Source organism: Tenrec ecaudatus, chromosome 12, assembly GCF_050624435.1.
Source record: "Tenrec ecaudatus isolate mTenEca1 chromosome 12, mTenEca1.hap1, whole genome shotgun sequence".
In the NCBI taxonomy this organism is placed as follows: Eukaryota; Metazoa; Chordata; class Mammalia; order Afrosoricida; family Tenrecidae; genus Tenrec; species Tenrec ecaudatus.
Window position 1 is genome coordinate 82373746 of NC_134541.1, and position 26300 is coordinate 82400045.

At 45.1% G+C, this 26300-nt stretch overlaps 1 protein-coding gene across 2 annotated transcripts in view; it reads right to left on the reverse strand.

Annotated features, from left to right (window-relative positions):
* Positions 1–6716: 6716 nt before the first annotated feature.
* Positions 6717–26300, reverse strand: part of ZCCHC24 (zinc finger CCHC-type containing 24) — a 99861-nt gene continuing 80277 nt past the window's right edge. Inside the window, exons 3-4 of one of the 2 annotated variants that reach the window (XM_075564205.1) lie at positions 18250–18414; positions 6717–10797 (exon numbers count right to left, since the gene is read on the reverse strand). In XM_075564205.1, coding sequence (XP_075420320.1) covers positions 10684–10797; positions 18250–18414 — 279 coding nt within the window. In that variant the 3' untranslated portion in view covers positions 6717–10683. Of the gene's footprint in view, positions 10798–13840; positions 14026–18249; positions 18415–26300 lie in introns of those variants that run through there. The other variant, XM_075564206.1, reaches the window with a different exon arrangement.

A 26300-nucleotide genomic window follows, 5' to 3' on the forward strand; every position in this document is an offset into this window, starting at 1 on the left:
GACCTACATATAACTTCCTCCCTGGGAGATGGACAAGACAAAAGTGGGTGAAAGGAGACGTCTGATATTGTTAGAAATGTCAAATAATAATTTATAAATTATCAAGGATTCATGAGGGAGGGGGAAGGGGGGAGTGGTGGCAAAAAATGAGGTGCTGATTACAAGAGCTTAATTGGAGAGCAAATGTTTTGAGTATGATGAGGGCAACGAATGTACAAATGTGCTTTACACAGTTGATGTATGTATGGATTGTGATAAGAATTTTATGAGCCCCCAAAAATGATTTAAAAGAAAAGAACAAACAACAAAAAAAGCAAATAGCAAGTTAATAGCCTTTGACAGCAAATTAGGAGCCGAGAATCGTATCAGTCACCTTGAGGATTACCAGGCCGACTTCAACAAATGGGAAAGTCAAACAAGATCATCAAAGAAGCCTAAGAAAACCAGAGAACAATGTTGGATGCAGTGAAAAGGAACAATATTGGAATAGTTGGACTGCCAGGACAAGACACAACAAAGAAGTCAATGGCAAAAATAGCAATGGAATTTCCCCAAATTAATGAATGACAATCAGGCAACCGTCCAGGAAGCAGAGATGGCACCAGGTAGACTAAATCCAAGGAATATTTCCTCAAGGCATATAATAGTTAAACTATCCAACTTTGAGGAAAAGGAGAAAATCACAAGAGCAGCTAAGGAAAAAAAGGCAGTCACCTATAAAGGTACCCATTCTTATTAAATATGCTCAGACTTATCAGCCTACACCATGAAGTAGAGGAGAGAATGGGGTAACATCTTCCAAAAGTTGAAAAAAAAAAACAATGCAAACCCCCATATCCTCTATCACCCTAATCATCTATCAAGATAGATGGAGCATTAAGAGTCTTCCCGGACAGGGAAAAACTCAAAAATTATATTAAAAAACACCAGATATACAAAAAATTCTTGCTAACCCTGTGTGGTTAGAAGAACAACACTCACTGAGCACAAATAGGAGACTACCACAGAACTCCACCCAGACATCAACCCATTGAAAACGCCCCCCAAGACAGCATGAGCTCATTGGTGAAAAGAAGGCAAGAATGAACCACACACTCATTCACATTGCACTTTTACGAAGGGAGGTAGGAAAACACTCAACACATAAGGTACGAAATGACATCACAGAGTTCACTGATCGAGGTTGTAACTCAGAATATCAATGGTCTAAACACACCCATTAAAAGACCAATGTTATGATAGTGGAACAGGAGGGAAGTCAAAGGAAATAGAGGAAAGAACTGGGAGGCAGAGGGCATTTATAGAGGTCTAGATATAGACATGTACATATGTAACTATATTTATACATTAGGATGGGGAAATAGATCTATGTGCATATATTTATAAGGTTATTATTAAGGTAGCAGAGGGACATTAAGCCACCACTCAAGTACTCCCTCAATGCAAGAATACGTTCTTCTATTAAATTGACATTCTATGATGCTCACCTTCCCGACACAACCACTGAAGACAAAGTGGGTGAACAATTAAATGTGGTGAAGAAAGCTGATAGTGCCTGGCTATCAAAAGAAATAGCATCTGGGGTCTTAAAGGCTTGAAGGTAAACAAGCAGCCATCAGGCTCAGAAGCAATAAAGCCCACATGGAAGAAGCACATCAGCCTGTATGACCATGAGGTGCTGAAGGGATAACTGTATCAGGCATCAAAGAACAAAAAATCATATCATTTTGTGCTCACCTCCCTGATATGACTGCTGAAGACAAATGGGTGCATAAGCAAATGTGGTGAAGAAAGCTGATGGTGCCCGGCTATCAAAAGACGTAGTGTCTGGGGTCTTAAAGGCTTGAAGATAAATATGCGGCCATCTAGCTCAGAAACAACAAAGCCCACATGGAAGAAGCACACCAACCTGTGCGATCACAAGGTGTCAAGGGATCAGGGATCAGGCATCATCAGAACAAAAATCTTACCATAGTGAATGAGGGGTGGAGTGTGGAGTGGAGACCCAAAGCCCATTTGTAGGCCACTGGACATCCCCTTACAGAAGGGTTTTGGGGAGGAGACGCGACAGTAAGGGTGCAATGTAGCAACGATCAAAAATACAACTTTCCTCTAGTTCCTAAATGCTTCTTCCCCAACCCCACTCACTGTCATGATCTGAATCCTACCTTGCAAACCTGACTAGACCAGAGGAGGTACACTGGTACAGATGAGAACTGGAAACACAGGGAAGCCAGAGCGGATGATCCCCTCAGGACCAGTAGAGTGAGTGGTGATACTGGGAGGGTATAGGGAGGGTGGGCTGGAAAGGGGGAACCTACTTCAAGGACCTGCATGTGACCTCCTCCCTGGGGGACATACAACAGAAAAGTGGGGGAAGGGAGACGTGGGACAGAGCAAGATATGACAAAATAATAATTTATACATTATCAGGGTTTCATGAGGAAGGGAGAGCAGGGGAGGGGAAAATGAGGACCTGATGCCAGGGGCTTGGGTGGAGAGAAAATATTTTGAGAATGATGAGAGCAACGAATGTACAAATGTGCTTTACACAATTGATGTAAGTATGGATTGTGATAGGAGGTGTATGAACCCCTAATAAAATGATTAAAAAAAAAAGAAAATGATCATGGCAATATGTACAAATGTACTTGATACAATTGATGTATGGATTGTTATGAGTTGTAAGAGCCCCATTAAAATGATTTATAATAAAAATTAGTTATCAAAAAATTAATGAAATGATTAAAAAAATGAATTTCCAGAAAAAAATGTAAACTTTTCTAATGATTTCAAAATAGAGGATACACTTTTGCTGACTGTGCTGGCCTCGATGTTTCTGGGTCTTTAGTTCATGGCAATAAACTCAGAACATTTGGGGCAGAAGATGGGCAAGTTGTTATGAGACTCGGGAGCTTTCTGGGTGCGCAGCTGAAGCCTATGCACCACCATGCTGAGAGGCAACCCCTAGCCCCATGTTGAAGCTTTGTGTCAGTATGTATGTGAGCGTATATGAGAGCACGTGTGTGTGTGTTTGAGTAGGGTCAGGGTAGTAAATACCAACCCTCTAACATCTCTACTGAAATCTGCTCAGGATAAATGGGGGAAGGGTGGTGTTTAGAGGGGAATTTACTCAGAAGCACAGGCTGTTCCTGGCTCTGGCCAGAGCTCTGGGGGAATAGCCAGAATGCTGACATTGACCTGGACACATGAAGCCCAGTCCAAATGCCCTGCTTCCTCTCAGCTCCAGTTCTCTTCTGTCTCTACCTCAAACACCACGGGAGGGTCCTGGGCTCAGGTTAGTGTGGGGAGCTAGCTCACAGGAGACAGTACTTGGGGCCTGACCTTGGAAATCAAGGTCAAGTGACTGAGCAGAGGCAGAGGCAGGCTTCTGGCGGAGCCCAGCCCCTGGTCAGGGCACTGGCTGGGTCCCAGGAAACACCGGTGGTTGGAACATTGCCTGAACAGGGCCGGGAAATTCAGCTGGCGGGTCTCTGTCAGGATCAGAAAGTGCTGAGGGAAACCCTACTTGTCAGTCTTGGGTGAAGTTCAGTTCTTCACCTGCCCGTTGCACATTGCGCCTGGCCTCTCAGTGATGGTGAAGGCAGGCAGGGGCCAGCCAGTCAGCAGTGTCTGCCAGTGAGCGGGCCCTGGGCCCTGAGAGGCTGCTGCAGTTGCTGCAGGCTGCAGAAAAGTCCACACCACACAGCCTGCGAAGGGCTGGTGCCTGTCACATGCCAGCTTCTGGTGCTGAGATGGGTGAGAGAGGGGACCCTGAACCCCGACAGCTTCCTTCCTCCCAGGCCTGACCTCCCTCTGCTGGGTCTCAGACTGGCACCAGGGGACTCTGTACACTAACGTCTCCTAGGCTGGTGATACCTGCCCCTTGTCCTGGCATTCTGACGCTGGCCCTCCCCGCCCTCGGGCCCTCACAGCTTGCCATACTTTCTCAACCCTATAGAACACTGCCGGGGACTGGGCTTTGTCCAGCTCTGCCTCTCGCACACTGTACTGGAAGGTGAGCACTTGGGGGCAAGTTCTTCCTTCTGGGAGCCTCAGCTGTGGCCCTACAGAAACTCCAGGGATTCACAGTATCCACACAAACCTTTAAAGCACCGTCCTTGCTGGGATCCTGGAAGCCCCTTTCTATGCTAGCCCCTCCTCTATCCTGGCCTTTGGCAACCAACTGCCTCTGGGCACGGGCAGTAAGTCTAACCAGAAACCCTCCTGTCCAGGTTTCCATGGCTCCAGGGAATGTTGAAACGCAGGCTTTGTTTGCTTTGGGTTTGTCTTCCATCCACGGAAAACAATACAGAGTACACAGGCATGTATGTGCACACACTATGCAGTCAGAGTCGATCTGGGAACTCCAGCCTGGACTCCTCAGAGGGTGCTCCTGCAGTGCCTACTTGGCTGATGAGGGCCCCAGGACCCTGACTCGATGCTGGCTTCTCTGACTGTGTGTTAGCTCTGCCTGAGCACATACGGGGAGAAAGAGATCCCCAACCAGGAGCATCTCCAAATGCCGAGCCCTGTGCTGAGCCTTTGTGTGCACCAGACCACTTTCTCCAAAAAACTTCTTGGCAAAAGCTGGAGCTCAAAGAGCTGGGAGAGTTGCTCGGGGTCACCTACTCAGGAGAGAGCAGGGGAGAGGAAGGTACCCCGAGACAGACATGGGTGCCAGTTCCTCACCTGTCCTTGGAGGGCGATCCCACATGGCATAAATGGATAAGTGTTTGACTTCTAATGGAAAAGCTGGAGGTGCAAGTCCACACAGAAGGCAGGCCTGGGATCTACCTCTGAGAAATTAGCCATTAAAAGCCTTAGGGTGGGGGTGGGATAGCTCTCCTCTAACACACTGGGAGATTCTTGAATCAGAGTCAACTCAGCAGGAATTGATATGTTTTATTTCATTTTGTCCAGAACACAACATCCCCTGGGCCTGCCTAGACCCTGTGGAAGGTGGAGGGCAGTGGTTTCCCTGTGCCTGGGTGTGTATGTAGCAGACACTCACATGTGTGGATCCTCTTCTCCTCTGTGCTCTCTGTATGTCAAGAGGGGTGACTGCCCTCTCCCCCACTCACCTGCTTCACTGTGCCCAGGTTGATTGGAGCAGACATCCTGAGGAAGCACTAGATCCCATTTCTGCCCATGACCAGGAAAAGGCTTGGTAGCCTCCAGGATTCATTGTATATTCCCAGTTAGGGGCCCAACTTCTTAGATCTTAGTGGTCTCACTCTGTAGCTGCCCTCCCCTGCTCCAGGTGCCCTGGCCCAAAAGACTGACAGGTTTTATGTTCTCTGTCCTGGCTCTCTGGAGGCAGGCTGGCCTACAGATCACTGGTTTGAACTAATTTCTCAAATTCAAATATTGGAAGATTTCACATTAAAACTCTAATTTCCAGTTTTCTCTGCCCCTCCCCAGAGCTTTGAAAAGATAAATGTATGTCTTTTAAAAATTACCATCTCCACAATAGAAAAGTGGGTGAAGGGAGATGTCTTTAGACAGTCTAAGACATGACAAAATAATAATAATTTATAAATTATCAAGGGTTCATGAGGGAGGGAGGGTGGGGGAGAAGAAAAATGAGAAGCTGATACCAAGGGCTCAAATAGAAAATGTTTTGAGAATGATGGTGGCAACAAATGTATACATGTGCTTGACACAATGCTTGGATGTATGGATTGTGATAAGAGTTGTACGAGCCCCCAATAATTTTAAAAAATAGACATTCAACAAATTAATGTTTTCATACTACTACTACTATCGTTTTAAATAAGCAAATTAGTTCAATAAAGGATGGTCCTTAAAGGCAATGTAAAACAATAAATTAATTTTTAAAAGTTGCATCCCCACAATCTTTACAGCATATTTTTGCCAGCAACAGTTGGCTGGGTCCCAGGACTGGGTGCTCTTCAAGACTGCTGGGGGAAGGGCTCCAGGCTCCTTACCGTCTCCACCATCTGACCACGATGGACACTCCAAAGCCTCACGCTTCTCAAGCAGGACTGACTGAACATTGGACTCACCCCGGAGGCCTGAAGCAACCCGAGCACACAGTCCAGACCAATGTTTTGTGAAGTAGGACCAGGCTGAAGTATTCTTAACACCTGCGGGGCTCCAGATAGCAGTCAGGGTTGGTAATGACGCGGACCTGTGGGTTTTCTTCCCTGTGGCTCCCTACCCTGATAAATTCAGATCTCCTGTATGCAGAAGCCCCCTTCAGGATGAACCAGACCCAGTCCTGCCCTGCTCAGAAGAGGGGCTCCTGACTTCCTTTCCCAGGGCATTTGTAAGACGCCTTAAGCATTTGGATTTTCTTTTTTTCTTTTAGCATTTGGATTTTCTAACTGTGATGCTTGGCATCTGGAAGCGCAAATTTTGGTCTCTGCTGAGGGTCAAGTGCAGGCAGCACAGGGAGGCCCAAGACCACTGCCTCCAAATGGATGGTCGATGGGCGTCCCATTGCTGCACTAATTTGCAGGCCCACTTCATTACAGAGCCGTTTAGGGAGGGCCCCCACCTTGGAAAGTGCCCACCCAGGACCAACAGGCCAGGAAAGCAAACATAGAGGGTGGAGGCTGAAAAGACGGCATCGCCTGGTTAGGTAAGGGAATGGCAGGTGAAATTCCTCCCTGCTGGACTTGTTTCTTACTGCATTTGGGGATCCTCACTCATCAATGCTTTGTGAAAACAAGGAAACCCAAGAGCCTTGCTTGTTTGGAAAAGTCCTTTAATACAGCACAAAAAGGTAAGTCATATACAGGTTCTCCAGGAGTAAGGCACACAGCGGAATGCCATGCCAAGGGCGGCACTCGGAGAGGACCAGAACCTTCGCCACAGTTCCTCCGAGTGGCGCCTCTGGGCTGTTTGTCTTTTAGCTGGACACTCACATATTACCTGACAAAGACATGGGACAGGGCCACTGCCTAGGAAGGGAGGAGTGGCCAGTGCTGGTGGAACCAGAGGCTGGCATCGGATGGTGCTGGCCCCTTCTCCACTTTGGTTGCCAGTTCAGAGGACTGCTCAGGGATCTCTCTGAAGGCTGGACCACCTCCTGGATCTCAGGGTTCATTGGTGTACAGGGCAGTGATGTAGTGATGTGGGATTAGATATCAGTTAGAGTAGGTTCAAGTCTATTAGGTGTTGGAGGGCAGGCACAAGGATGCTGGTTGGCAAATCCAAGTTTAAAATGAAGGAGATACCAGGACAAGGTTCAGATGGCAAAACTCCAAAGAGGGGTCTTAACAAGTCCATCTCCTGACTCCTGTCTCACCCGGGGTCCTGCTGATGGGCCACCCCTCCTCCAGGCCAAGGAGGACATCTTTGGAGCTGGCAGACCATCGAATCCTGGTTAGTCAGATGCCCCTCTTCCTCTGGTCCACTCCCGCCCCTTACAAAAGTAATAGATATCATAACAAGATAGTGATAACAAGAAGGTGAGAGAGGATGGATTACAATTTGTTATCCTCAATTCCAGCCCTTGGCAGAAAGTGAAGAGGCATAAAAGGGCTCAGCAGACCCTTTTCACTACATACCTACTAATAGTGTCCCTTTAAAAACATGCAATACTTTCCAACTACACATACATGTAAGTACATGACAGGAACATATTAATAAGTCTAAGCACTTGAATAATATGCTGGTGAATTAGTATTGATATTTTCATTCACAGAAAAAAACACAGAATAAAAACAATATGGCTTAGAGAATTGACAGGGTTTTTTCCCCTCATCAGAATTATGTACCAACTTCATATAATATTCTATGCAGACAATATTTCCTTCTTAATGTAGTTCAGTTTCATACTTTTTACAGAATGAAACATAATAAAAACAAAATGCAAAACAACAGGAAAAAGAACAATGTTCTCACCATAAATATGTCTTATAGCTAAACCAGAAGTTTGGCAAAACACTTCGAGAAATCTTTGTGGGGTGTTCTATTGCCCTCCCACGGGCTCTGAAGTCTTGAAAATGCCTCTCTTTCTGTTTTATCTTAAAAAAAAATCTAGAATATTTTCCTTTTCTTTTAAAAGAGGTTCTCAAATATATACAGAAAAAAAATCACGGTGAAGATTTTTTTTTTTTGAGAAGCTAACAAATTCAGTGTTGTGAGAAAAATTGGTAATCATGCAGAAATTTTAACATCTATGATTTATCCCCAAAATACACACATAGTATTTTAAAAAAGGAATCCTGCATCAAGTATAACTCAAAATAAATACAAATTCACAAGTAGAACTATCGAATACTTCATATGGGGTAAACATCATTATCTTCCAACTAGATCCCTAGATCTACTAACTGCAAGCGATTGTCCCTTTTGAATCTACTAAGACCACAAGCCTTCTTATCTCCTGGGCTACTAGACCCTCTGAGCACTGAGTTCTCACAGCACCTGATTGGGCCACCAGTGGCTCTTGCTGACCACATAACAGAATGAGCAGGGTGAAGTGGGGATGGTTGTACAGAGGGACTGCCTCTGCACATATGTGACAGTGACTACCAGCTGGATGGACAAACCGTGGAAACAGTTCCTGTCGGGTCATATCCCATCTCCAGTGGTCTGCAGATCTGGGTCATTTTAGGGTACGGATTTCCCCTGCCTCTGAGCATATTTGGTCAAATCCTTGGGCCAAGGTCCCTCATGGGGCTACACGGTTAATGTGCATGTTAACATTAGACATGAAAGACGGTAACTGATGGCAACAGCTTCTCTTGAGGAACAGAGAACTATCCCCAGAGTTTGGGCCTGGTCCAGCTGTCAGGGAGTAGTGGGGCAGGGATTTCACAATGGTGACGAGGATGTCCAGGTGGTTGCCAAGCGCCCTGTCCCTGGTGGGCGAGTAGGAGGCTTCCATGGGGCTCCCACCGGAACAAATATACCTTCTTCAAGTGCTCAGAGGGCAGGACGGCTCCTATGCCCTGCAATTTATCCTACAGTGCCTTGGCTGAAAATACACTTACTCCATCTCTTTCAGCGCACTCCCTGACCCCTGGCTAGCACTTCACTGTAACCCTCCTGTTGTACAATGCAGTTTTCATTCACAAACAAAAGGCACTGGGCACCATTGGATGCCCATGAGCCAAGGTAAACACTGCATTTTAGGCCCATTTCTTGGTCTGATCCACCTGCCTCTCCCCCCTCCTCCCCCCTGCCAGATACACACAAACAAGCATAATTTAGGGGCAAAATCAAATTACCCTGTCCTAATAGCCATTTATCTCCCTCTCCCTAAGAGAAAGAAAATAGGTAACAATGAAAATTAAGTGTCTCCCTGGGGAGAGAGGAGAGCACGGCCTCACTGGCCGGCCAGGACAGCAGTCCACCTGACAAGCGTTACAGGTCATAAAACCTCTCTGCTTCCATGGGAGGCAGGAATTCATTGTCCCCATTTACAGAGAGAGGTACTGTGGCTTGTCTCAGAGTGCCCCTGTGTGAGGGGCTGGGCAGGGCTAGGTGATGAGGAAGGGGGAATTCTACATTTTTGTAGAAAGGGTGGGGTTGTGTTCACTCTGGACAAGAGACAAGAGGGACTGCACGGGGTGGTGGGGATGGAGAGGACTCCGGTATCCCACGATGGATTTCAGTGACTTAGTGGTGGCGGTGGATTTCAGAGTGCCCTAAGATCCTTGGTGAATCTCCAAGGGAAGCTCTTTGTCTTGGGAAATGGCACCAGGCCTACATCCTAAAACATCAGAACTAAAGCAGGTCTCTTCGTTCTCATTTAATCGATAGGGAAACCGAGGCCTGGCAAAGGGACATCCTCACCCAAGTTGCACAGCACATCCCGGGAGGACCCAGAACTCAAACCTAAGTCTGGGCCTCCCTGCAGAGTGGGCTTCCACAGTCGGCCCTACCCCCTCAATCGGAGAGCATTCCCAGAGTGGGTGGGAGGGCAGGGGAATGGGCAGATGAAACCCAAGCACGTGGGAAATGTGTCTGGCCATGGGTGAGGCAAGTTGCTGCCAGATGGACCCCAAGACACAGCAGACACACTGGGCACATTGCCCAGTGTTGTGTACCTCTCCTTCCTGACCTCGGCCTATCTAGGTACACAGAGTCAGCCTGCAGCGCACAAGGGCAATGGCAGTGAGGTCAGAGGGGTCAGGGCTTGGGGTTAAGCAGGAACAGGAAGCAGAGATGTCCACCTCCTATAGCTGCCTGAACAGATGTCAGTTCAGCATGGTTGCCTGAATAGGCTTTCTGAGAGTGGCATTTCACACGGTAAACTGTAAGGTTCTGGGTCGGGAAAGACTGCTTGGCCAGTGCTGGGGACATGGTCCCCTTTAGGCACTGGGGTTCACAGTACATTTAGTGAGCCCATACATACATGGCTGCTCAACCCAAAGAGTGTCTCTGTCAGAGAGACAAAGAGACTGGGAGCACAAAGGGCTTCTTTGGGTCCTGGGTGCTCACCTCTTCTCGCTTTTGTTCCCTCCACACAGACCCCAGGCTACCCAGTAAGGAGTTCCAGAAACCCTGCCTTCTGTGGTGGTGGTGGGACAGTTGTGTCAGTAACACTGTTTGTCAACACAAATGAGACCAGACTCCTAGGGAGGAGCCCTGCTCGGACGTGCAGGCCTGTGAGGACAGCCCCACACACGAGGACACAAAGCGACATGGAGAATTCCGTGGAGGCGCTGTCCCTCCGGGCGGTGCAGGGAGGCTGCGGCTGGCTCATTGCACCCGGCGGCAGTAGTAGCCCAGGACCTTGCATTTCTCGCAGAGGTGCTGCGGGTGCTCCTTGCTCTGGTCAGACACATCCAGGCCATCGGGCTTCTCCAGGGGCCTCTGCAAGGGGGTGGGAAGAGAGGGTCCAAAGGATGTAGAAAGGAGGCACGGGAGAGATAGAAACAGAGACCAGCGTCATAGAGAGGCAGAGTTAGGTAGAGACCAAAGAGATGCACAGAGAAGCAAGAAGAGAGCCAAAGGGAGAAGAGAAAGCGAGGTGTGGGGAGAGTTGGGGAGAAGAGGAGAGAAAAAGAGAATCATGTGGCGAGAGAGGTGTGAGAGGTGGTGGGAAGACCAAGAGAGAGACAGGAGGATTGAGACAGACACACAACTTAGGGTTACGTTAGTCACCAAGTACCTTCACCCCCTAACCAGACTCTCCTGCCTCCCGCCGGGGTACAGAGCTGGGGCTAGCGCAGTGGTGGAGGCCTCAAGTCTGGTACCAAGCTGCACAGGCAGGATCTCTGAGTGTAGAAACCACTGTAAATCACTTCTGGCCTCCCAGGGCTCAGAGCAGCTGCTACCTGAAGCTCATAAAATCCTCAGCTAGAGAGGCTGGACAGGGGGCAAAAGTATTCTCCAGAGGAGGAAACTTGGGCCCAGAGTAAGGAAGACACACATTTCGGGAGAGCTAAGTCCAAACCAACATCTCCTGACTCTCAATGCCCAGGGCTCTTCCCTGGCTGGGCATCCTCACTGCAGCCTCTGCTGGAGCAGTCAGGCTGTAACGAGGGACCCTTACCCTGGATAGCAGGGCAGCAGCGGCGCTTGGGGGCCCCTCACATGTCCTGGTCTGGTGTGCCTACGTGCTTGTTGAGGGAGTACATGGATGGAACGTCACGGTTTTCCAACAAGGAAACTGAGGCACAGAGAAGGGCGGAGACTTACAAGTCCCATCATAGCACTCCCTCACTGTGCGACCTCAACCTCAGGAAGCCTCCCGCATCTGTGAAGTGAGGTGGAGCGGGTTGGGATGATGTTCAAGCCACCTTCCAGACTGGTGTCAGGCTCACCGAAGGGAGGTCCTTCTCTGTTAGACAGCGAGTTCTCCCCATCACTTCTTCTTTTTGCATACACATACCCTGCCCCCAATCAGCATAGAGTTCTGTCTCTCGGGAAATTTTATGGAGGCTAAGAGGTCTGGCTCAATCCTCCTGTCTCTCTTGGTCTTCCCACCACCTCTCACAGCTCTCTCGCCACAGATTCTCTTTTTCCCTCCTCTCCTCTCCAACTCTCCCCACACCTCGCCCGCACATCTCCCCCCTTGGCAGCAGTTTCTGAGTTGGCTAGCAGAGAGGTTGCTTCCCTCCATCCCTAGCCAAAGCCCTGGCCCCTAGCCCTGGGTCCCCTACTGGGCCAGGGAAAACCTGAAGGCAGCTGGTCAAAGTTGCAGAGAGGGGCCGTGGTGGTGGGAGCCGCAAGCTGATGAGGGGGGAGGGGGAGGCTGGTAGATGAGGCACAACTATAGTCGGATGGGTAACGGATGTGGCTGTGGGGAGAGCGGGGGAATTGAGGGCTCTCAGGTGATGCATGTGAGCAGGTGAGAGCTCAGGAGTTCAGAGGAAATAAGTCCCCTCTCCTCACTGTGGAAGGAGTCATTGTTGCATGGTGGGGTAAGTGATTGGTCGCTAACCTTGGGGTTCAGAACCACAGTGGCCTCGCAGGAGAGACATACAGCTTTCTAATCTTATACAACATTTACAGTCTCAGAAACCCACCAGAGAGGCCCCCCCCCCCCCACAAACCGGAAAAAAGCTCCGCTGGGCAGAGTTTTCATAGTGTAAATTTTTCCTGCTAGGCAAGCATCAAGCAACTGGCTCTGAGGTAGTGTACCCAGTGTCATTGCCTGGGAACGTTCTCTCTGGTCACAGTGACTTTTTCTGTAAAATCAGTTTTGTTCAAGTTTCATTTTTTTGTGAAGGCCAATTTAAGAAAATAGCATGCGGCTGTGAAATTTTGTTTCCTGCTCTGGAAAAATGCTGCAGAAACAATTGTGACGTTGAACATGGCTTACAAGGGCAGTGCAATGGGAAAAACTCAATAGTACAAGTGATTTTTTCATTTTAAAAAAGGTGAAAGGTCAATTGATGACAAACCACTTTCTGGATGTCTGTCAACTTCCCAAATGGACTAAAATCTTGACAAAACTCATGCACTTGAAAACTGATGAAGGACCATTGAAGATATGAGGAAGTTACATGGATTATCTTGGAGCTTGGTTCATTGAATTTTAACAGAAGATTTGGGAATGAGAAGGGTTGCTGAGAAATTTATGCCTCGGGTTCTGACTGACCAGGCAAAAGAGCATTGAGTGGAAACTTGCTCTGAGGTAATGCACCCAGTGGCATTGCCTGGGAACGTTCTCTCTGATCACAGTGAGACCACAGTGAGCTTTGAAAGAACAGCTCTGAAGTGACCCACACTTTTTTCCTAAGGTCATTACTGGTGATGAGACATGGTGCTATTCTTACCGAAAGCAAACATCAATCAAGCCAGTGGAAGATGCCATCTTCATCTTGCCCCTCCAAAGCTCATCAAATGAAATCAAAGATCAAGACAATGCTCATTTGTTTTATTTTTTATGTGAGGGGGATAGTGCATTTGGAGTTCGTTCCACTAGGTCAGACTGTTAATCAAGCTTTCTATTTAGAGGTTCTGAAAAGATTGTGGAACAGTATGCAACAAAAAAGGCCTGGTTTGTGGCAGACAGGGGATTGGTTTTGCCACCATGACACCGCGCCTGCTCACACAACCATCTCAGTGCACCAGTTTTTGGCAAAGAAACAGCATGCCTCTCTTGCCCTTACCTGACTTCACTCTGTATGAATTCTTTTTGTTTCTGCGAATGAAGAGGGACATGAAAGGACAGCGATTTGACAACATAGATGAGGTGAAGATAAAAACAAGGGAGGTGCTGCCAGCCATTCAAAAAGATGAGTTTGAAATGTTTCCAAGAATGGAATTGCAGGTTTGACCAATGTATTAAGTGTAATGGAGAGTGCTTTGAAGGTGATAAGTTGTTTTGTAAAAACAAATTACATAGTTTTTTTTTGGGGGGGGGGGGCGGAATCTGGTGGGTTTTTTTTTTTTTTTGTACCTCCTTGTAGAGTAGCAATCAACTCCACGACAGTGAGTTTAGTTTTGGTTCTCAGCCACTGTGCAGGACCTGTGAGAGCGGCTTCAAGCTCTACTTCTCAGCTTTTCAAAGGCTCCTGATGTGGGAAGTACTCCTGTGCTGAGGTGGGAGGGACATCACTCAGTTCCCACAGTCCTTCAGTTGTGACATCCCTGAAGGAGAAGAGATGGATAAGCAAGAAGAGACTGCAGGGGCTAAATGGTAAGGACCTGGTGCCGAGCTTCCTTGCCACTGGCTTCTGTGACCTGGTTCAAGTGCCATCGCCGTCAAATTGGTAGGCTGACTGGAAGAGGGACACAGAAATGCAGTATGATTTTATGAAATCCTTCCAGAGAAACCCTCTGGGGACTCTAGTCCTGAGTCTGGAGATGGGAGGCTTCCTGGAGGAGGCGTGCAGAGGCCGATCTTCACAGGATAGAGACTATAAGATACATGAAGCCATTCCCGGTTCAAGTGTGGTCTTTGCGGGGCACAGGCTTTGGTACTCAACGCTCAGAGGCACAGGAGCTGGGCTTCAGACTGGAGTGGGTGGGGATAAAGCCTTAGGTCCTATCCAAGAAGTGATGGGGGCCCTCATTTCCAGGGCTCAATCCTGGGGACCAAGCAGTGGTGCGGAAGCACCAGACCATGCCCCAGCCTCTGAGGGTTCCATGGCAGATAGAGTGCCAACTCTGGCTTGAGGGATCTTGAATGGTTCCAACACCATTCCTGACCCCTTTTCTGTCCTTGCTTCCCTCCTTTTGCATACCTGGCCACACTAGCCTCCTCACAGCTCCTCTGACCAGTTGAGTTCCACACACCTCAGAGCTGCCTTGAAGAACACCTCTCATACCTACTCGAATGCCACTTTCTCAGATAACCCTCACGAGATCTACCACACAGCCCTCTTTAACTGTCTTACCACACTAGTAATCACCCATTTCACATTTGATCACTTGGCTTTCTGTTTCCTTCACAAGAACCTGGGCCCCGTGAAGGTTCCTCGTTCATGGCGCCCAGCATTGAGCAGACACTTAAGGAATGTTTGATAGCAATCTGAACTCTTTTTATTTTGTATACATGGGGATCCTGGGGTCCATGTCACACAGCCAACAAGGCAGAGACAGGGTGAAAACTCTGATTCCAACGTCTTCTCTATTGACATGCCCCTTTCCAGTTGATTTAGAGGCCATTGAACATACCATGGATACATCAGGCAAAATGAGTGCTCAAAGTAACATTTTTGCTTTTCAACAAAAAGGTTTCATGCAGCAGATTTATTCAGTGCAAGGCATTGTTTAGACTCATGACTGCTGCTTCCAGGAGAATTGATTGTGGATTGGGTCACCTGTCGTTGAGAGGAACACACATGTGGATCTCTTCCCTTCAGTTGACAAAGTAGCTGTCCTCCAAATTTCCTGGCACAAACAAGTAAGCACTTCCAGTGCTTCATCAGCTTAGTGAGACATTTCAATTCCTATTCCACCACTCCTAGGGCTGCATTTTTGGCCAATGCTTTCAGCGCAGCGTGAACTGTTGGTCCTCGCTCCTACGCTGCTCCCTGAAACCGGGGACGCCGAGGAGTTCTTTTTCATGCAGTAACGCCCTAGGCTTTCCATCTTCCTCTGACACTTCCGGCATCATTCAATATTTTGTCAATAGAATCTTCCAATATTGAAACTCAAGGCTTGAATTTTTCTTTACTTCTCTCATTTTAAGATATGCTGAGTGTGTCTTTCCTCTTTGGTTTCATAACTCTAGGTCTTGGCACATTTCATGATATTGCTTTACTATGCCTTCTCTAGTTGTCCTTTAAAATTTCTGAAATGTCCCGTTCAGCTCTCTGACTTCATTATTTCTTTTCAGTGCCTTTGCCACTCTGCAATTTAAAGCAAATTTCAGAATCTCTTCTGACATCCACACTGGTTTTTTCTTTCTTTTTTTTCTTTTAATGACATTTTACTTTCTTCACAAATGATATTCTTGATGTCTTCCCACAGCTTATCAGGTCTTCTAGCATAAGTGTCTAAGTTATTAAATCTGTTCTTGAGAGGCTCTCAAAATTCAGGTGGGAGAGAATCACGGTCATAATTTGGCTCTCATGGGCTTGTTTTTGTTATCTTTAGCTTCAACCTGAAACTACATATCAGCAACTGACGATCTATTCCATAGTCAGTTCCTGCCCTGGGTTTAGCGGCTGATATTGAGCTTTTCTGTAGTCATTTCCCACAGATGTTGTCCATTTGATTTCTGTGTATTCCATGTGGAAAACTCCACATGTATACTCCCCCTTTTTTGTTTTGGAAAAGGTAATTGCGATGAACAGGTTGTTGCTCTTGCTCTCATGCGATCTCTGGCATCATTTCTATCACAAGCGCATGTTTTCTAGCTACTGTTCCTTCCTCTTTGTTTCCAATTTTTGTATTCCAACTGCCAATAATTATCAATGCATTTTAATTGCATGTTTGATGAACTTTAAACCAAAGATGTACATGGGATCTTCAATTTCACCCCTAGCTTTGGTGGTTGTGGCATAAATGTGACTAATAGTTGTTACCGAATGGATTTATTTGAATGTGGCTAGATGTAATCTTATCACAGACAGCATTGTACTTCAAGATAGGCTTGGAAATATCCATTGAGATGATGAGTGTGACGCCATCCCACTGGATTGTCATTGCCAGCACAGTAACCATATGATTTCCTGGTGAAAAATGGCCACTACCATTCCATCTCTGTTCACTCATGTCTAGAATGGCAGTTTTTATGTGTTCCACTTCATTTTTGACAATTTGAGTTTTCCTAGGTTCATACTTCATTCATTCCAAGTTCCGATAATTGGTTGACATTTGCAGGTGTTTCTTCTCATTTTGAGTCATGCGCATTAGCAAATGGAGGCTGTGAAGGCTTTCTTCCATCTCTGTTACTCTGGTCAACGCCTCAGCCATGTTCAGTGCCGCCCAACCTGAGGGGCTCATCTTCCGGCACCAGTCCGACAATGGTCCGCTTCTTGTCATGAGGTTTCCGTATCTGGCAAGGTTTTGATTCTGTCCATAAGATCTTCAGTGGCTAACTCCTCAGAAATGGACAGCGTATGCCTTGCTCACAGTGTGTTCTGAGTCGGAAGCGCTCCTGAAATTGCTTCCCTGTGGGTGACCCTGCTGGCATTTGAAAGACAGGTGGCACGGCTTTCAGCATCGCAGCACAACAAACTGACAGACAAGTGGTGGAGCTGTCTATTGGAAATACCTGAAGCCCGCCCATCTTGCATCAGGTCTAATACTGCCCTTGTGTCAATTCTGACTCATTGCGATCCTATAGAACAGAGTAAAATTGTTCTACAAGTTTTCTGATACTGTAATCTTTAAAAGACCAGTCTCATCTTTCGCCTACGAGCGGCTGATGGGCTCAAACCACTGATCTTGCTATTAGCAGCCCAATGCTTAACCTACTGTACCACCAGGGATCCAGTGAGACCACTGCAGTGTGCCTCCAATTTTGTTGTTCTTCAGTGAGGTGAAAATGATATTCCACAAGTGGAGGACAGTGTCCCAGTTGTCAAAACTTCTGGGTCCGCGCTCTTCCTGGTCATCATTCTGCCATTTCAGCATCATCGCGCACCGTCACTCATGCTCTTCCCCGCCTCCTGGCGCTCCACTCTCCATGCTTGATAATGTCTGTTCTGCCTGTCCTCCTGCCCCTTTCCCAAGCTTCCCCATGGAGCTGCAGTTCGTGAGCACTTCAGGTCTAGATGACCTCGCAGAGGCTGTCCCTTGTTTCCAGGTGGTCACCCCTCACGTGTGGCCTCGCTGGATTCCTCTCCTCCTCCAGGTCCACGTCACGCGGTGTTCTGCTCTCAGCTCGCCTTAAAGAGATCTTTTCCATTAGGGCACGGCCCACACGTTCCCTGTCACTGCTTCGGGCACAGTGCATGATGCCCAGCAGTTCCTCTCACACACAGGGTGTATGGATGCAAAAGAGCGCCCTAGAGAACAAATCAGCATGCTGTCACACTCTGCAGCCCTCGCGTTCCACTCTGTCTCACACGACACTCCCAGCGGATTTGCTTTAAAGTTCACCTGGGCTCTTTCACCTCAGAGCCTATGTGTAGTTGCCCTTACTTCCTTCTCCTTCCCAGAGAGACAGGCACCTCTCCTATTTCAGATGAGACAAATGAAGAAAGAGAGAACATTGAGAGATGTGGTCTCACTCTCCTTGTGTGAAGCGACAAACAGGCCCAGAGATGGGAAAAGTCATCTAAGGACTGATCAGCTCACATGTCCTATACAGCTTCTCCACCCTGGGCACTTCTTCTGCCCACCATAGCAGACCCAGCCCCCAGCCTACACCCCTTGTCTAAGCCTCACCGTGTCCAGGCCCGGCTCCACCCGGCTTACCTGCTTGTGTGGGTACACGTTGATATGGCATTTGATGCACTCCTGCCCCATGTTGGCCCACGAGTTCCCACTCATCCATTTCCTCTTGCATTTGGGACACTTGTATTCTCCAAAGCAGCGTTTTTTCCCCTGGTATGGAGTTAGACCCTCTCCTTTGGGGCGTGCCTAAAGGACAGAAGTTAACACAGGGGTTGGACCCATAAGGTCAAGATGATGCCCTCATGGGGTTCCAATGGCCTCCCACTTTCGTCTTCAGTCCTGTGCCCTTCTGGGTAGGTACCTTTTATCATCAGTGCAGAAAAAACCAGGGTCATTCCCAGAACTTACCCAGGAATGCCAAGGCTGGGAAGACCCTCTGGGTGGACAAGGGGGTGGAGCTGCACTTTTGTTAGAGTAAAGGAAGTCAGGTACTGAATGATGGAGGTGTGTTTTTTTCTAATAACTCCAACATCATGGCCTAAGCCTACAGAGAGGTGCCCCTTTGGCTGGCACAGTACTATGTTTAAGTGGTAATTGGAGGGGTGGCACAAACACAGAACACAACCTGGTAAAGGTGAGTTTTTTTACACCCTTACTATCAGTCATCCTTTCCTCTACCTGGAGGCAACCTCCATTTTCTGCAGCACCCCAAATACAAACTCTGCATTACAAATACAGGCATGCTCTTTCTTGTCCCTTGCACAAATGGAAACAGATTGTATCTTGGTTCTGCTTTAACTTGGCGTCATAGGCTCTTTTGGGGAAATAAGCCTAGCGTAAGCACTTGGCTGCTAACTGAGAGAGTGACAGTTTGAATCCATCCAGACACCTCAGAAAAAAGCCTGGCAATAAATTCCCAAGAGGTCACAACCATGACAATCCTGTCAAGCACATTTCTACTCTGAAGAGTCACCATGAGTTGGAATCCTGATGGCAACTGACCTAGTGTCTTGGGGCTCTTCCTGCATCTGTGACAGTTTGTGTTGCATTCAGTCTATGAGTGGTCCGTAATGCATGTTCTTTTCTTAGTTAAGAAATATTGGGCTGTTTCCGCGCTATCATTACAAACTCGGCTAAAATGAAAAATTGTACATATAACCACCCTGCATTTCTACCAGTTCCACATCTGGGGGTTCAACAAACCATAGCCTGGAAATATTCAAGAGAAAGAGAATAATAATAATAAGAAACAACAATTAACTGGTCAAAACAACCCAAGGTTCAGAGCAAGTGTAAATGCCATGTATTATTTGCGCTGCATTAGGTATAAGTAATCTAGAGATGGTTTAAAGGATATGAGAGGATATGTGTATTCTATGCAAGTACTGCCCATTTTACTGAGAGGAGGAGCCTTGGATTACACGTTTGACCGCTAACTGCAAGTTCAGCTGTTGGGATCCATCAAGTGTTCATCAGGAGAAAGATGAGGCTCTCTGCTCCGGTAAATATTTACAGCCTCAAAAACCCAAAGGGGTAATTGTACTCTATCTGATGGAGTTTTCTATGAATTAGAATTGATTTGATGGCAGTGAATGTTTACACACACACACACACACACACACACACACACACACACACACACGTTAAGCACCAGAAGGTATCCCCTCTGTGGACACCAAAGGGCAACTATAGAAAACTTTGCATATACCCAAGTACACTTATGGGAAGTGAAATTTAAAGATAATACCAAGTTGCTACTGCCCTTCTCCCATTACACGTGTACAAAATGAAAGTCTTATAAACTCACCAGCAGAGTGTTCTACATTTTAGGAAATACATCATCTTATCTCAGAGTAGCTGGAACTTTTCTGGCTTTTATTATGAGTGAAAGAGATGCTTTCCATGCATTTAAGAATATGACGATTCATTTGTGAACTGTTTGTTTATACACTTTGTCATTATTTCTCCTGTTGTGGTTTTGGTATTTTATTGTTGATTTTAAACTCTATTTTACCTGTTAAAAGAACTATCTTTCTATCTCATTATGTGTCTATTAGTTTGACATAATATGTTACTTGAGTTGCTGTGTTGCTGGAAACTATGTCACTGGCATCTTAAATACCAGCAGGGCCACATAAGGTGAACAGGTTTCAGTGGACTTTCAGACTAAGAATAGGCCACAAGGAGGGACTCGGCTGTCTGTCCACTTCTGAGGGATTAGCCACTGAAAACTTTGTGGACAGCAGCAAAACCTTATATAGCACCAGAAGACGAACTCCCCAGGCTCGAAGAACAGCACAACACGACGGGGGAAGACTCCTAATAGTAGAGGCAACCCTATGATATAGATGAAGTAAAGCTTTGCAGAGCTTTGTGGAGGGGCCACAACCCAAAAAGAGAAAAACAAACACACCCCAGCGGAAAACATCCATTAATAATCATATCATGGAATATTTGAAGCATGCATCTAAGAAAATTAAAAGTTGTTAAAAATGAAATGGGACTCACAAGTGATCTGATATGGATTGGTATTGGCCTTTTGGAATCAGGCAATCATATGGTGTAGTATGCCAGAAATGACAAATTAAAGAGGAAAGGCATCACATGCATCCTCAGAGAACAGTTCAAGATTTACCTTGAAGTATAAGGCTGTCTGTGATAGGATAATATGTGTACAAGGAAGTCTAGTTGATAAAACTACTCTTCAAAATTATGCACCAACCACTAAAGCTGCTGCTGAAGAAATGGAAGAATTCTACCAACCTTTTTTTTTTTTTTTTGTATTCTCTGCTTTGAACCCAGATCCATCTGATGTCATTAATGATATCCCTCATTCTACCCTTTTTTGAATTTGGCTTGAATTTCTGGCAGTTCCCCATCAATGTACTGCTAGACACTGTTGCTAGACTTTACTTGCACGCAATATTAAATATCTTATTGGCTAATATCTGCTTTCTCTTCTGATCTTTGGAATGGGTACAAATATGGATCTCTCCTGGCCAGCTGGCCAAGTAGCTGTCTTCCAGATTCTTGGCATAGATGTTTCCAGTGCTTTATCAGCTGGCATTCTACCAATAACAGAAGTTTTATTTTTCTGCTAATGCCGGTAATGTAGCTTGGGCCTCTTCTTCCACTGGTTCTGTCCACATGCTACTTCTTGAAAAGCGTGAATATTTACCAGTTACTTTTGGAATGGTGACTCGGTGCATTCCTTCCATCCTTCCTGCGTCCCTCAGTATTCTGCCCATATAATCTTTAAATATTGCAATTTGGGGTTTGGATTTTCCCAATTATTTCAGCTTGACATATTCTGAGTATGTTTTTCCTTTTGGGTTTTCAAACTCCACGTCTGTACACCTTTCATGATAATATTTGACTTTCTTTCCAGCCACGCTATAAACATTCTGTTCGGTTCTCTAAAGCTGGAGAGCTTTAGATGGTTTCTTCCCCTTACTTTAGCTATGTGATCAAGAGCAACTTTCAGAGTTTCTCCTGATAGCTACTTTGATATTTTCTTTTTTTTCCTGTCTTTTAATCAAACTTTTGCTTTCTTCACATATGAGTCGCTTGTCCCAGAGCTCCTCAGGGCTCTGTCATTAGTGCTCAGTGATCTAGGTGGGATAGACTAAAGGTTGAATGTTGGTTTGCATGGGCTTGATTTAATTTTTTTCAACTTCAACATGAAAGATGTTTACTTGTGTTTTATTAACTATACAAAGGCATCTGACTGTGTGGCTCATAGCAAACTAGGAGTAGCATTAAGATGAATAGGGATCCCACCACTTCATTGTGCTTAAGTGAAACCTGCATATGGACAGTCATTTTGTTCAGAGAGAATAAGGAAACACTGAGTGTTTTAAAGTCAGAAAAGGTGCACATCCTTTCATTATTACCTGTTCACTCTGTACGCTGACCAGAGACTGTAAGAAGCTGAGCTATACGAAGGGGAAGATGGCAGCAGGGGTGGAAGAAGGCTTATTAACAACCTACCATATGAAGATGACCCAACCCTGTTTGCTGAAAGCGAGGAGGATTTGATCTCTGTAAGCAGCAGTCAGGAAATAAAATGAGATAGGTTAGTACAGTACCACACCTGTTGCTAAAGGCTACGACGTGCCACATGTTTTTACATCCTGTCTCTCGCTGGGAAATTACTGTGAGATTGCATGTGAGTGGGAGGGTGTGTTACCTCCAAAGAGCACGCCAAGTGACATTCAAGACGTGGATCATTGTATACTCTTGGGGGGGGGGGTGGCAAGAAAAAAGAAATAAAATGATCAAGAAAGGATACTATTATAGAGAAAAATATACTACTTCAGTGATGTACAATGTGGAACAGAACTAAACAAATCAAAATAAGAAATCACAGATAACAAATCTGCAATGAAGGAGGGATGGGGAGGAAACCCAGAGGGAAGAGAGTAAGCAATAGTTGAATGGAGAATACATTGAATTTTTCACAAAAGACAACAAACAGTTTTTAATTTGGAAAGAAAACCACATGAAAAACAAAAAGAAAAAAAAACCCAAAGATAGAGTTAAAACATCCACAAAAAAAGAGGAAAATATGTAAGCCAGTTAAATAATAAGATAAAAACCAAACAAGCAAAGAGAGTACATAAAGGGCAACTATAAGCAAAAGGGATAAAAGACAAAAATGATCATGAAAATGGAAACCAATATCACCATTAAAAACATAAGAAATGACACCAACAACACCACACTCAGAGACAAAGGCCAACAGAATAGATAAGAAAACATTAGCCTTTAATATGCTGCTTACAAGAGAAACACCGAGATGCAAAGACAGACTGAAAATTAAAGGATGGGGGTAAAAATATCAAGCTAATTGTAGTCAAAAGAAAGCGAGAGTAGCAATACTAATCTGAAAAAACAGACATCAAAGTATGACATAATGAGAGACATAGAATGCCACTATATAATCAGGAAAGCTTTAATTGAACAAGAAACCATACATATAATTAATAATGATAATTCATACCAGATATGCAAGGATGGTCTAATATTAGAAAACCAATGTAATTCATGACAAACAAAATAAAGGAGAAGAACAACATGATGATTTTGATCACTACAGAGAGGGCATTTGACAAAATTCAACATCTATTCTTGGTAAAACACTCAATAAAATAGGAATTGAATAGAAATTCCTCAACATAATAAAGGCCATATATGCAAAACCAATGGCTAGCATTTCAGTTAATGGAGAGGTATTGAAAATATTCCCCTTTCAAATGAGAACCAGACAAGGTTGCCCTTTATCACCACTCTCGTTTTAAAACAGTCCTGAAAGTCGTAGACAGAGCTATAAGACACCAAAAAGGTAATCAGAACAGCTTAGTACTTACTGATGCAATGATAGACACGACGACTAATGGGTTAGAATTGAGAATGTAGCCAAATACCAACACATACCTGATTTGTAAAATTAAAGGCCCAAACCCATTAGATAATGAAGAGATAGCTTTTTCAATAATTGGTGCTGGAAACATTGGATCACCACATGTAAAAGAATGAAATAGACCTATACTTAACACCATGTACAAAATGAACTTAAGATGGGCTGAAGTACTAAATACAAACCACACAAACATAAAGACTATTAATGAAAAAATAGGGACAAATTTAAGGGCCCTAGTACAAGGTATAAATAGACTACCAAAAATATTGAAACACTACAGAAGATGAGCGAATGACAGGGATTTTTACACCCATAAAGACTAAAGTCTCAGAAGCTCACAAAAGTGGTTCTTCCCTCTTCTATAAGGTTGCTATGAGTCAGCATTGAATTGATGACAGCGTATACAGAACACAAAATAAAGGACTGAGACCTTTTAAAATCCAACAATGGTACACATTAAAAGATTTCATAAAAAGAGTTAAAAGAGGACCCACAGATCGGGGAAAAAAATTAGTAATGATATACCAGATAAAGAGCTAATTTTAAAACACATAGAAAACTACAATGCCTTAATAAGAAAAATACAAATAATCCAATCAAAACAGAGTACAACACATGAATTGATGATAGCTAGGTGGCCAAGAACCATATAAAGAAATATTCAAGTTCATTAACAATAAGAGAAATACAAATTAAAGCAACAATGAGATACCATCTTACATAACAATCTTAGCAAAATTTAAAATATAAAATAATAAATCCTGAAGAGGCTTTGTATGAACATGTATGGAACATTCATACATTGCTAGTGGAACTACAGAATTGTGCAACCACTAGAGAAATCAATTCCAAATACAAATGCAATTGCCTTATGATCCCACAATCCCTCTACTGCATTTACACCCTAAAGAAATAAGGAACATAACATGAACAGACATATGCACATTTATTTTTAACTACAGCAATTTCTATAATAGAAAAAAGATGGAAACAGCCCATGCCATCCCCTCAGCCCGGGGAAAACAACTTGGATTTTAGGAGTGGGTAACCAAGCTCTGATGCATTCATAAAATGGAATGTTATACATCAATAACGAGCAATGGCGACTCTGTGAAGCATCTCAACCAAAGACAAGGAAAACCAGTGACCCTACAGGACAAAGTAAAACTGCCCCAGTGGATTTCTAGGCTAGCCCTGTTTAGGGGAGTAGAAAGCCCTGACTTTATCCCTCAGAAAAAGGTAAATCCAAATAGCAAAACACCATCATTGACAGCAAAGTTAAAAAAAAAAATACAGGAGAGGGCACCTACTGCCACTGTCCGGTTTCAAACGGCTGGTCTTGCAAGTCACAGACCAACTGGCACCACTAGAGCACCAGGGCTCCCGGCAAACACCTCAAGCAATGGAAAACCTAGAGAACATGATGCTTAGCAAAGTGAGTCAATCTTCCAAAGATAAACATTTAAGGACGCCACTTATTATAAGGAAAACAAAGAAAAAGGAAAGTTACTATTTAACACCAAAAGATAGATAAGACTTTGAAGATAACAAGGAGGCCAGAAAAGGGGTCGGAGGAGGGCTAGGAAATTATGGAGTGAGGGACGGAGGGAGAGTAGAAAGAAAAAGAAACAAATCCACATTTATGAGGGCTTTAAGGGATACTATTTCTGATTTGATTTGATGAGATGGGCTGGACAACTACATAGAATATGTTTTTCTATAAAAACCAAAATAAGTAAAAAAAGTTTACAAAGAGAAAGGGAGAGTATAGTTTATAACGAGGGGGAGGGCTGGAGCAGAGACCTCAACCTATCTGTAGACAATGGGACATCCCCTCACAGAAGGGTCACAAGGCAGGGATGAGTCAGCCAGGGCGCAGTACAGCACGGATGAAACACACAATATTTTTCTGGTACCTTGAGGCTCTCTCACCCCCCGCTATCATGACTCCATTCCTGTCTTTCACTGCAGGCTAGACCAGAGCATGTACACTTGTACAGATAAGAGCTCACAACACATGGAATCCCGGTCAGATAAACTCCTCAGGAACAGAAATGGGAGCAGCAATACCAGGAGGGTAGGGGTAAGGTGGAGAGAAGAGGGAAGGAAGGGGGATACCAACCACAATGATCAGCACATAACTTTAAGAGCCCCCAATAAAATGATCTTAAAAAAAAGAGAGAAAATGAAGACCCCCTACCCCTAGCCTTAGAAACCCTCCAGATTCCTTACACCTTGGATTAAACATGGGTCTGAGTGGCTATTAAAAGGAGGAAAAGTAAAACTGAAATGGTGCGGTTTGATTAGTGACATACAAGTTCATTTCCAACATACAAACAAACAAAAGATCAGACAATGTACTGCATTAGGCAAATCTGCCGAACAAGACCCCTTTAATGTGCTGAAGGGCAAGGATGTCACTCTGAAGACTAAACTGAGTATGGCCTAAGCCATGGCACTTTCTTTCTCCTTTTTCTAAATATTGACAAAAATGGACTTTTTCATTGTCAAACAGAAAGCTAATTTGCATGTCAAGTCATCAATTTGTATTCAACAATTTAAGATATGTGCCCAAACCGGAATAGCTTGCCATAAGCACGCCTTTTGATTGATTTCTATTCGCCTCCTGGTCAGGACTATCTCCCCTCACTGAAGATACCACCTTCCGATTTTCTAGCCCCGGGTCGGCAAACTGCAGCTGGGAACCATG